The following is a 12,313-nucleotide window of genomic DNA, read 5'->3' as shown; positions in this document are numbered from 1 at the left end:
ATTGTGGGGTTTAATGTGTTTTTATTCACCACGTGTGGTGGAATAGAAGCATTCAGAAATAAATCTCTTGCTAGCTTCTCCCAGATAAGACTGTATTATCTGAAGTGGGGCTTCCCTCAGTTTGGATTCTGGGAGAGGTAGTATAGAAATTAGTTTGCAAACAGGTAGCTTCATGTAAAAGGTTTCTTACAAAGAAGGGCTGTGTCCCCACAGAAGTGTGCTGTATTCACTCCCTGTTCTGTACTAGCTCTTCTGCCTTTCTCAGCACATAGTATCTGAGCATTGAAAGTTATTGAACTACTTATTACGATTTATAATTAACAATGGCATTTTTTTTAGTTCTGGAAAAGTTGCAGTTCTCCATGTACATGCCTTTACTCCGCTTGTTTCAGTAGCCTGGGGCAGGTTTACATAGCCCACAGCTTGGGCTATAGAGCCAGTCTAACCTTCCCTTGGGACTCAGCTCACTTCAGAAGCCTTTTGCTCTCCCTGTTTGATGGTCAAAAGTATTGTTAAAGTCTGCAACATCTCCAAGTCATCCAGGGTCTGTAAGATGCTGTAAAGAAGAGGAAGCAAACCTACTGAATTTCAGCCAGCTTGGCCCTGGTGGAAAAACCTCTTCCTGATCTGCAAGCGAGCCATCAGTGAGTCATGTGGCAGCCTGAAAAACACAGCTCATGTGTGACAGCTCTGGAGAGGGTGGAAGCACAGGGCAGCTCAAAAGGATAAGAGGCTTTTGGAAGGTCATCAGTGCAAGTGAGTCACAAAAATATGACTCACTCAGAGTGAGACACACATGCAAATCCAATCAGTGCTGGAACTTTAAATTGCACGCACTAGGTTTGTGAAAAAACTGCTATGTAGAACCTACAAAGTAAAAATATTAGTTAGACACTATCAAAACATGTTCTCCACATCAGTGTCATGTGTGACTACATGGGAAGGAGAAAGCTCCAAAGGGAACTCTTTAGTCCTGCCAGCCTTGTCCCTGGCATGCTGAGGATCTGACTCCTGCTCCTCCACATGTTACTGCCTCTTGTCTTCCTTTCAGTTACTTTCTTTGCTCATCTCTGCTGGCCAGACTGGAATCTCTTCTGCTGGTGAAGGAGATAATGGATGTCAGCACTTCACCCAACCAGTTTAAAAAAAAAACAAAAAAAAGGTGACAACTGGTTGTTTGCCAGGCAGCAGCCCTACCCAGAGCCAAGTGAGCTCCAAGAACAAAACCAGTGAAGTTTATAATCCTGTGGTGGGATTATTGCTGCAATAACAGATTTTTTGCTTTATACTGGAAAAAAAAAAAAGAAAAAAAAAAGAAGAAGTATTTGTAATAACAGTAAAAAGGTCAGAAATAATTTCAGATAATAAAAACTTTTACACTGGCTATTTTCTCTAGTCAGGCAAGAACAGGAAGACCCCAGACCATTCCTGTCATATGGAATACATTGATTTAATGTCAAATTAAGTGAAACAGAGTATTGAAACAATGCAGATGATATATAGGATCATCCCATAGTAATTGGCCAGGGTTTCCTGTAATTTGCTTGACAATTCTTCAGTCCCCAGCATGCTTGTGCTCTTTTTACTGGGGTTTGCTTCCACTTTCTAATACTGCTAACCCCTAGTTGACAATATTTAAACATCTTTACCATGGAGGAATCCAAAACTGGTTCTGTTTATTTTTTTGCTGCTGTCTCTGAGACATTCTGCATCTGCAGTACCTTCTCTTTTTGTTCACAGTCTAACTTGTACTTTCATTTTATGTTGTAAAACTCACCCCTGCTGGTATGCAGTGTCCCATGCACAGTAATGAGGTGTCTGACTGAACTCATATCTCTCTGTATTTCTAGAGAGGTGTAAGAAAGTAAGCCAGCATATGTGACCTGCTCATTTAAGTAAAATGGAGGTTATATACACAAAATCATACTACTTTAGCTATACTCAGGCACAAAGAAACTGTTTCTTTTCAAAACAGTTAGTCTACATTAAGTATGCTGTAATATTAAATATCTGGAACATTAAACTTCATTCCGATTGGTCTAAATTACAGTATCTCTGCCAAGAAGGAGCAGCTTGTAGTGCAACGCAAGTATCCGTAATCACAGAACCATATAAACACAGAAGGTCTGGATTGGAAGGGACCTTCAAACACCATCTAGTTCAACCCCCTGCCATAGGCAGGGACACCTTCCACCAGACCAGGCTGCCCAAAGCCCCATCCAGCCTGGCCTGGAGCACTTCCAGGGATGGGGCATCCACAGCTGCTCTGGGCAACCCCTGCCAGGGGCTCACCGCCCTCATCATAAAAAGTTTCTTCCTTATGTCCAATCTAACTCTGACCCCTTTCAGTTTAAAACCATTGCCCCTTGTCCTATTGCTACAGGCCTTGGCAAAAAGTCTCTCCACCTTTCTTATAAGCCCCCTTTATATATTGAAAGGCCACAGTGAGGTGTCCCCAGAGCCTTCTCTTCTCAAGACTCAACCCCAGCTCTATCGGTATGAGGAACAGTGTTTGATGACTCACAGATCCCCTACACATACTTGCAGTCACTGCAACCAGCAAAGTGATTGTAAAGTCACCTCACCCCCCTACCTTCTATCAAGCTCATATTCTTATTTATATAAGAATAGAAATGCTGTAACAGAAAAATGTATGTGGTTTATTTTCTGCACCGAATAATAAATTCCTTTTCTTTGCAGGGTTACTTGATAAGCTGCGTGTGGAATTGTTACCGATACATTAACAGCAGAAACAACTCGGATGTGTTGGTGTACATCACCACCAATGACACTGCGGTAAGGATGATACATCACAAGCACTTGTCTAATATTACATATTTAATAGCTTTATTTTATATCAATTTCTGACTCCTTAGTTAACTATCCTAATTCCTTTGAGAGTCCTCATCTGTTGCTTATGTTTAGGCTTGAGATTCAACAGACTAGTGCGCTATGGTTGCAAGTCACATCTATTGCTAAAATACAGTTTTATTTTATGCCTATAATCTGTGTTAAGCATGAACTACAGCTTTTCTTGTAGCCCCAGGAATGACCCCCATTTCTGAACTCTTGAGCTCTGTGATGATCTGGACAGTGGGGGACTGATTAGGACCCAGGGCTGCTATGGTCTACACCTACTGTGAAATGTGGATTTAGTTGTAGAAACTGATTTAGGACACTCAACATCTGGTGTAGTGATTTACACACTCACAGAGAGGAGCTAAAAGGCAACAAAAGTTCAGTGATTCATCTCCCAGCGCACGATGGGTTTTGTATAGTAAGGAGACAGTATGAAACAAAGATCAACATGAAAGAAATGAATAAACAGGTTTTAACCTAAAAGAACAGAAGGTGTCAGTTCACTTTATAGCAGTTTAGTGCTGACATGTTTATGTGCAGGGCACAACCGCTAAGCAATGTCTTGCTTGTTGCAGAAGGCGCTGAAGGAATTCAAGAAGAAAGAGTCCCTGGAAAGAGCCAGTGCTGTTTGCCGCGGCATCCCTGTGGAGCTGCTGGGTTCCACCCAGGCCACACACTGAGGGCGCTGTGCCAAAGTGGTCCCTGGGGTGACTCCACTGCCTTATGCAATGAGGGTCTTTACGTCATTTACATAACAGAATGGGAGCAGCGTGAACTTGGTCCTTTGGATCATCTAGGTAGAATGCTCAGGATTGCCTTCCTCAGGTTTTCCTAGCAGTGGGTGGTCTCCACAGGCTGAGGTATTAGACCACCAACTTGAAACATTTGGAATGAGTGATTCCCGTGCAGCTGCAAAGGCTTAGAAAACTTACTACTATTACATGAAAGCTGTAACTCTTGCACAGTTATTTGTCTTCGATACCTGGAGCTTTAAGAAAAGCCTAAGAAGTTTTATGGACTATGATCAGAGCTGGCAACCAGGATGTTTAAGTATGAAAATATGGGTTTGTTACTACTTTCTTTACTGGAATCTACTTTGAGTAAAACCAGGAGTTTTATGTAAAATAGTTTTGATAGCTCTTTTGTTCAGCCTGTGGGCAGTTGTAACTCATCTTCAAACATTGCTAACTGCAACCCACAGAACTGGCAGGGTTGGTGGTGGGAGACCATCAGCTGGGTTATCTGGAAACTAAATTTAGCTAGGCTTTTTAAAAACAACATTAAAACCACCTGCTTCACTGCTGCCTTTACAAAGCAAATGGCTGGTTTTCAGAGATGTCTGGTTACCAAAACTCCCTCGGTACTTTTGTATTTAGTAATTGTCAAAGTGCTCTGAGCTGGCTCCTCATCGTTAAAGCACTTGTGTTTCTGTAAGGCAAGGAAGCCCTGTTATCCTGTTCACAGATGACATATTCTTGCACTGAGAGTTTTAATTTCACATTGCTTATCTTGATTTAACAAAACAGCTATGGCAGAGGCAGGTTTTGAGAAAGGCTATGCATTCCTAACTAGTGTCCTGGACCACTGGACTCCTTTCCTTAATACATGCACCTTCTTAATCTGAATATGGTCAGAATCTCTTGCTTTCAGATATGATGCAATTTTTGTTCATTCTTTCTAAGTAGGTTCAATGAGATGATGCTAGATCAGGTTCTATAGAAAGAGCTGTTTGGGAATTTGTCAGCTATCAAAAAAATTCACCCAAAAATTCTTGTTCAGGAGTATACAGGAAGTCTCAGGAGCAATGCTGCTGAGGAAGAGTTTCTCAGGCCCAGCCAGAGAGGCAGGAGGAGAGTCACGAACAGCCTGGGGTTTGAACTGTTTATTTGGAGTGGAGGCAAGCTTCATTCAAACCCATGCCTGACTGCTCCTATCCAGTCAGGAGGAGCTCCTTCATCTCTAGGTGACCCGGTCTGTCTCCATCTCTTGCACATCCTTCCCTGACAAGCCCCATGGACACTCACCAGTGCAGTGCGCTCTGCAGTGTGATGGAGGAGCTGATGTGCTCCTGAGCAGCCTCTTTCTTTCTTCTGCTCATTGCTGAGCTTCAGCAAGGAACAACAGTTTGTAGGGTTAAATCCTCATCAATCTCCACTGTGAATCAGAATATTGTTCTTCTCTCCCTTCACTCCCCCCAAATCACAGGCTCAAAAAGATATTTTTTTCTATGTCTACCTTGAGAGACATTCGCAAAAACCCCTCTTCACGGGACTGTAAAAAAGTAAGCTCAACACAACAGGATAAAAATGGATTCAAAATGAAGTGTGGAAGAACAGGGCTTTGGAAGCTGAGTGCTGAGGGCCTTTGAGAGTTTAGGACTCTTGAAGAAACCTCATGAAATTTTGAAATCCTGTGATAGATCACTGCTGTCTGTCGAGTTGTATAATACACCCCCAACACTCAAGTGTACTTTTCTACTTAAATGATGTTTTTTTCATTTTTATTGATGCCAAGAAACTTCTTTCAGCAGGGCTCCTTCACACCAGGGAAAAAAAGAAATCTCTGCCTTCAATAACAAATCATCAACAAATTCAGCCTTGAATTCAAAATTCTGTATGCCTGCAGAATTTGTACTGAAAACATAAAAGGAATGGGTAAACCCCTGTCCTCTAATAATTCAAATTACAGACAATTAAATAGCCATAAAAATTGCATTTGTGTTATGGTTACTTGATTGTTGTGTGCCATTTTTTGAAGGGAGACCTATGTCTGTTGTAAGAGAGGGCATGTCAGCTGCACTAGTTATTCATATCTCTGATCTATTACCATCTTGGCAAAATCACATTCCTGGATCTTTCATTGCCAAGTAAATAGAAGTTTACTTACACCTTCATAAAGATCATTATTTTCCTTCTTCTAACCTTTGAACTAGGAGTTGCCTGTTTTACCTGCTCAGAATCCTTGGCAAATATGTCTTAAGTGTTTGAATTTAAATGGAAAGACATTAGTGACTGAGCTTTTCTCAAGAACAATCGAATCCTTACTAGAGGGGATGCTGTGGCATAAGAGATAGGAAGGGTCCACAGTTACCTGCTGGCTGCAGCAGCTGTGAACCCTTCCGAGAGGTTTGGATTACAGGTGTCTCTCTTAGGAAAGAAGGAAACTTCTCTAATATAGGGTGCTAGGGTTTAGTTCAAAAGAGTAAGGAGCTGTGATTGTATATAATTGGTTCTTCAGTCCAGGAAGTTGTTCTGAAAATAATAACCAGATTATCTTTTGTTTTACTGCATTTCTTAATGGTAAGGTATGTGAGCACACTTACACTTCACATCCAGATTCGATTAGGAGAATGGATAACTCATTAAGCACAGCTGTGTGAGCCTGCTTCTTGTTCTGCGTTCCTTGTCGCTTGTCTTTCTGCATTCAAGAAGTCCTTGGTGGGTCTCACAACTAGTTTCCCCCATTTATATCTAAAGCAAGTCCACCATGACTCCGTAAATTCATGTTGAGAGTGTTCAGGTCTCAACAGCAGTATTCATCCCTCTTCTTGGCTGGTCGCATGGTAGAAATCTACTGATAATGTCCTTGCAAGAGTTGAGCTTTCATGTTTTCTGTCCTTGTGCAGAACTGGTCTGCCAGCACCAGTCACTGGCGCTCTCCTGCGTCTGTTGTACCTTCTTTCATGCTCCTCATGAGATCCTCTCTACAGACCCCTTTCTGCTGCCAGCCCCCAATTCAGTAATGCTTCATTTTAAAAAATATTCAGCTGTCTCTCTGCCTTCCTACTAACTGTCTGATTTTCATACCACTAAAAGCCGTGAAAACAACTCAAGTGTGGACTGATCCTGGGGCAGGGAGGAGGAATTTCCAGCGCAGAAATTTCCAGTTAGTTCCCCCTGATCAAACTGGTTCTTAGAAATAATGCTCATAGATATGAACTCTAACTAACCTAATAGCTACAGTTATCAGCTGATCAGCTGCCAGATAATCTGATTTTTGTCACTCAGTGTAAGTGGTTTAAGCCATCCTCTTTGCAAGTGTGCCATCTGGAACAAACGGGCATCCTCCCCACTGCAGGCTGTGAACGGGATATTCCTGTATTCCTGCTGCCCCTGTTAGACAAGAGGTCCTCCTTCTGTGGCCTTTGGTCAAAGGGAGACACCACATGAACATTCCCAGTTTGGCTCCATGAACAGACTGCATTAAGGGGTGGGGGTACCAGCTGGCACTGGGCAGGGGAATGCCCTGGACCCCAGCTGGTGGGAAGATGTGACCCTCATGCCCCAGGGGCTGATAATGCCAGGATCTGGGGACCCAGCTCCGTACCTTAGCCACAGCAGTGTCTCTTGGGGATATGGTATCATCTCCCTCCTCTAAGTTTTTTCCCAGTACTTCTTCCCCTCGGTTTCTGGAGGTGTCTGTAGGACGTTTTGACATGGCAGTAAGGTGGCTCCCCCATAGTGAACCATAATAACCTGAAGATTATTTTTTCCACTTTTCCAATCTGGGGCTGCTTTTTCCTGCCAACTGCTCAAGCACACCATGGATGAAGATTCATTTTCTACAGTAATTTAAGCTGTGACAGCAGTACCATAGAACTGTTCATCCAGTTTGGAAAAATTGCCAATGTACGAGTGCAGAAGATAACCCAGAGTTAGACATTTTGTTCTGCAGAGCAGGAACAACCCCTTTGTGCTCTTGGACAGCCAGGGGATTTCATTCTGTTTATTTTTAACTCTCACTGAAGCCAATCAATGCAAGTTTCATCTCCGGTCATGCTGCCAGTGGGGATAAAATGTAAAGCCGTAAATCTCTCTTCAAAGTGGGATTTAGATCCTTACAAACTTTATCAAATCACCCCAATAGATGCTATCTGACATAGATTTATCCACAGTGGTTAATAAGTTACTTGTTTTTTCAATGCAGATGCATTCCTTCTGTGGACATGACAGCAACTAAGCCTGTAACTAATCTGTCAACACTTTTGTTTGCTCTCCCTTTCTCAAAGCAATAGCACACCTGTTTGAGAAGTGCAGAGTTAGTTCTTTCAGTCCTGCTGGGTGATTCCTCTGAGCAGAGGAAGAATGTTCTTTGGTAAGGTTAGAAGAGCCATTCTTTGTGTTATTGTGTTATTCTTCATGCGTGCCAGGTGATTAGTTTGGCTAAGGACAGCGCGAAGGACCCTTAGACTCATGCCGTTTAGACAGACTGAAGCGTGAGATGGAGCCCAGAGGCAGGCAAACCGTGCGCAATAGCTCTTCTTTCTGATAGCTGCTTTGGGACCTGTGATTTCCTACTACTGCGCCAGTCTGGGGATGGTACATGTCAGAGTAGAAGACAACTTGGAGAAAAATCCTGCTTTAAAGGTATTTTCCATAGTGTGGCATAAAAATCCTACAGACTTGGCAACGTTTGTCAGGTAGCTGGGCTTGTGTGGAGTTTGTGTGCATAATGTTATTACTGGGCCACTAGATCAGAGACGTCTTTTTCCAGTGAGTAGTAACCATGAACATACTTTAAAGTGAGCAAAGACCACAAATGAGTACCTCTGGCATGACTCACTCTCTGAGCCCTTCTCAGAGCCTCCAGCTCAGTCCAGACAGAGAAGCTCTGGCCTTCCCTAGTGGAAACTGATAAAACCTGCAAGAGGGAAAGCAGGTAAAACAGTAGGCAGAGAAGAAGAAGAAGCAGGGGCAAGGGAAAAAAAAAGAGTATAAGCAGAACTACCCATTGCTTGAAGTAAAGGGGGTGATTAGTTAGTAACCACAGGCAATAGTCTACGTGAGACCTGGGAATATGCTTTAAATGCTGGATCTGTTTTTCTGCAGAATTGTGCTTATAAACATTCCCAAAGCAATGTCTTTAATCAAAGACTCTTGAAAGGGCTCAGGCTCCATGTGGATGCCAACATTCATGTCTTGCTACTGTGCCTGTGCAACATGTGCACTTCCTCCTCTTCCGTTTGACTTCAAGTTGAAGACAAGTATCATGACAGTCCGCATCTGCCAGCAAGCAGCTATTCAGCTGCTGCAGCATTTCATATGCTAACTGCAGTGAAGTCCCATCTCTTGTCAGTTGTCCTCTAATCTCAGCGAAGATATTTTTATTCTTTTTTTTTTTTTAAAGTCTCCCATCTTATCATCTATACTCAGCTCTTTCTTCCATTGCTTCCTTGTTTATGGAAGGATTTTGTCCTAAAATCCAGTGTTCTCTGTGGTCTGGAGAGCTTCATGCTGCCTGTTTGCTCTGTTGTTTAAGTGCTGGTTGCTAATCACACTTCCTGTTATAGGTCTCACCTATTACTAGGTGGCTGCTGTCAGAAGCCAGCTGTGCTGTTTGGAACAGGCTATTAATGGTATCGATTTGGGGACTGTCATTACAGGCATTGAATTTACTTAAAAGTCAAAGTACAAGATCAAAATACACATGTTTATCTGTTTTCCCCAGTAGATTTTTATTTTAAACACAAAACCTGTATTTATGTTTGCAGCTTAAATACTGGAATTATTCTAATACATGACAATTCATAGGAGTTTTGTAATAGAAATAGACAAAACTTTTCTCAACATTCATAATTAGATTAAAAAGAAGACATGAAATGGGATGTGTAATTTAAATCTTCCATATCTTTTTGGATTCACTAATTGGGAGTGTTGCAATGTAGGAATACCCAGAGTGTTTATAAATTTGCAGTGTTTCTTTACAGACCCTTTTTTTCTAACAGGGTCGATTCATTGCCATTTGACAGCTGCTGTTTTGCGGGCTTCAGAAAATGAGTCAAAGTCTTCAGTATAATTCCAAGGATACGTATCAGTGCGGCAAAAGCTGATGACAACTTAAATCCCTGTTGCCAAGGATATATGGGTGTTAAACTGAGCCATGTGTGAATTTTCCAGGTCAGACTCAAGTCATAGTTACACTGAGTAACGAAGGGTGGGGGAGGCCTGGATTGACTCAGGCAGGTATTGTTCAAACGGGGAAATGCAGCAGGCTGCAAGGGGCAGTCCTGGCAGCAGTTAGCCATGCTGTGGTGTTATAGCCATGCAATCGGCCCACTCTAGAAGCCTGCCCTTCTGCAGAGTGCTCTTCCCAGGAGCCGTCCTGCCCTCAGCACCAGCACTGTGTCTGTGCATCACATCCCCTTGCACAGTGCAAGCACTCTGCCAAGTGGAGGAGGAACTCTTTGCGCATCCCAGTCCCTCCAGCCCCCAGCCTCTCTGCCAAAGCTTCCTCAACACCACAAACTATGTAGATGGAGAAAGAGCATCAGATAGGTGGGAGGGAGCTGCTGCAGCTGGTGGTTCAGTAGGTGGCATTGTTCTCTTAGAGACTGCATGAAAGCAAACCGCTCCCTACCAGAGAGGAGCACCCAGCTGCAGATTTTTTGCTGAGGGTGTGACAATAATCGAGAGGTCTGGCTCCCTGTGGTTACTTAACAGCTTCTGGACCACGTTCAGTCTGACTTCAATTCCCTTTAACAGCTCCCGTAGAGCAACTGCGCTCTTCCCAAGGGTCCCTCAGGACTCTTTACTGCCCACTGTGGTCTGTCCCAAACTGTGCAGCACTTGTGGTTTTAGTCCTCTGTCTTACAAGCAGTGAGGAGAGCGAGGTCTGCTTTAAATGAACTCTGTGACAAACACTTAGCTTCAGAAAGAACAAGGCTGAGCGGGCATTCACGTACCAAATTTAGAAGAACTGCAAAAGTTCGTGGGAGTTTCTGGTTGACAGGTGCTTTACAGATGTGATTTACTAACAGTAAGGGGTTTTCATATAAACGTAAGACTTTTCCCTCCCTGTCAGTTCATCGCCTTTCATGACACTAGTCCTTCGTAGTTTTAACACAGTTTTATAGTAATTTGGTTATAAACAAAGGCTTCCCTTCAGCATTCACTAGGAAATGCCTAAATACACTGTGCAAGAAAAGTTGCATTTTATATGGCAATATTATGCCTTACTTTTTAATAGTGATACCAAAAGAATGTGTTTCTATAAAAATGAAAATTAGTGAAAAAAACATATGGAAGACAGAACTAGAGATTGGTCATCTCAAAACCCCAGATCCCACTGCTCCTAAATGTTATAATGAGACTTCAAAATCTACCTCCAGACTTTACAACTGGCCCATCTCTCTGTTGTGGTGCCCAAAGACTGACATTTAGTCACCCGATGTCCCTAGCCATCTAGATAGAGAAAAACGGTCCATCTGGTGAGATGAAGATAAGACAGAAGCCTTTCCAGCAATATGTGTAATGCAGGCATGGCTGTGATAACCACGCTCTTGGGAGATGACCAGTCCTGTTAAACAATTTGGCTGCCCCATGTGAGCTACTCCTAGTTTCTTGTCTTGTTAACTCTTGAGTGGGATACACAATGTAATTGTAAGAGGAGATAAGGTTAGAAAGACATGCGGGTTAGTAATCAAAAACTCCATTCAAAGACTGGTGCTCTGTTGCAGTCTCTGCACTCAGGACAACACATCAACTGTTTGTTACACACAGCCAAAGTATACTGCAAGTCTTCAGTACTGATGGCATGCAGGGAGGCACCCCCTGAGAAACATGTGCTCATCCAGCAAATGCACATTTTGAAAAAAAATGAAGGAAAAATTGAAAAAAATAAATTATGTTCTCACCATACAAAATGATGATATGCAGCAGCAGAGGGCTGGCCAAGGCATAGAAAAGGCTTCTATGGCCTGAGGTGGACTATCCCTCCATGCCTTTGAATGGAGAGGGTAATCACAGCATTATTCTGGATGACGTTTATGAGGTTGCACATGATGGAAAAGGACAATAGCTTCCTGAATCCAATTTTCTTCCCACGCAAGGGTAATCACAATCTGTCCCTAAATATTGCAGTGTCCTAGTAATATATACATTTACTCCTCTATCTGGACTGCTGAAAGCATTGTGCTGCTTCATTACAGAAATCCATAAACTCGTGTAAAGTTTCTTACACAGTGTCTCAAAAAGCTGGTGGCTTGAAATAAACAAGCAGTTTTGTCAAAGGAGAACAAAACATACCAACTTGAACTTTGCACAGATGATTTTGCAGCACTGAGGCCTACTTCTTCGCTGAATGGGGTTCTAAATTATCTCTGAGCTATTCTGCTTCCAGTTACTCCATCTGTAATCATTCCAGTGTGGTTTCTAAAGGAAATGCATCCATATAAACATGAAAATACTTCCTGTCCATGTTGAGGGGAAGGTTTCTTGGGATTTGTTTGACAGACAACATATCATGAAATCCTTAAATAGTAATTAACCAGCACAACTTGGACAAACTTTTCAAGAAAAGCATCTGTGCATAAACCAAAGTAAAACATTTCTCATTTCATATCATTAAATATGATTTGGACGTCATATAAAGTTTTGGCCCTTACTCAGGGATTTTTTTATCTGGGGACAGAGGAAGAAGAAAAAGAAAGATGGGAAAGTTTGGGGTTTTTTTGTGG

The 12,313-nt window shown here is 42.4% G+C and overlaps 1 protein-coding gene across 1 annotated transcript in view; it reads left to right on the top strand.

Moving 5' to 3' along the window:
- LAPTM4B (lysosomal protein transmembrane 4 beta) overlaps positions 1–12,313 on the top strand; it is a 61,923-nt gene that overhangs the window by 38,557 nt on the left and 11,053 nt on the right. The window contains exon 6 of the mRNA XM_055800343.1: positions 2,701–2,796. Coding sequence (XP_055656318.1) covers positions 2,701–2,796 — 96 coding nt within the window. The remainder of the gene's footprint in view (positions 1–2,700; positions 2,797–12,313) is intronic.

This window comes from Falco peregrinus, chromosome 3 (assembly GCF_023634155.1).
Source record: "Falco peregrinus isolate bFalPer1 chromosome 3, bFalPer1.pri, whole genome shotgun sequence".
NCBI classification, from domain to species: domain Eukaryota; kingdom Metazoa; phylum Chordata; class Aves; order Falconiformes; family Falconidae; genus Falco; species Falco peregrinus.
Note: the sequence above shows the minus strand (reverse complement) of the source record. Positions and strands in the feature narration are given on the sequence as shown.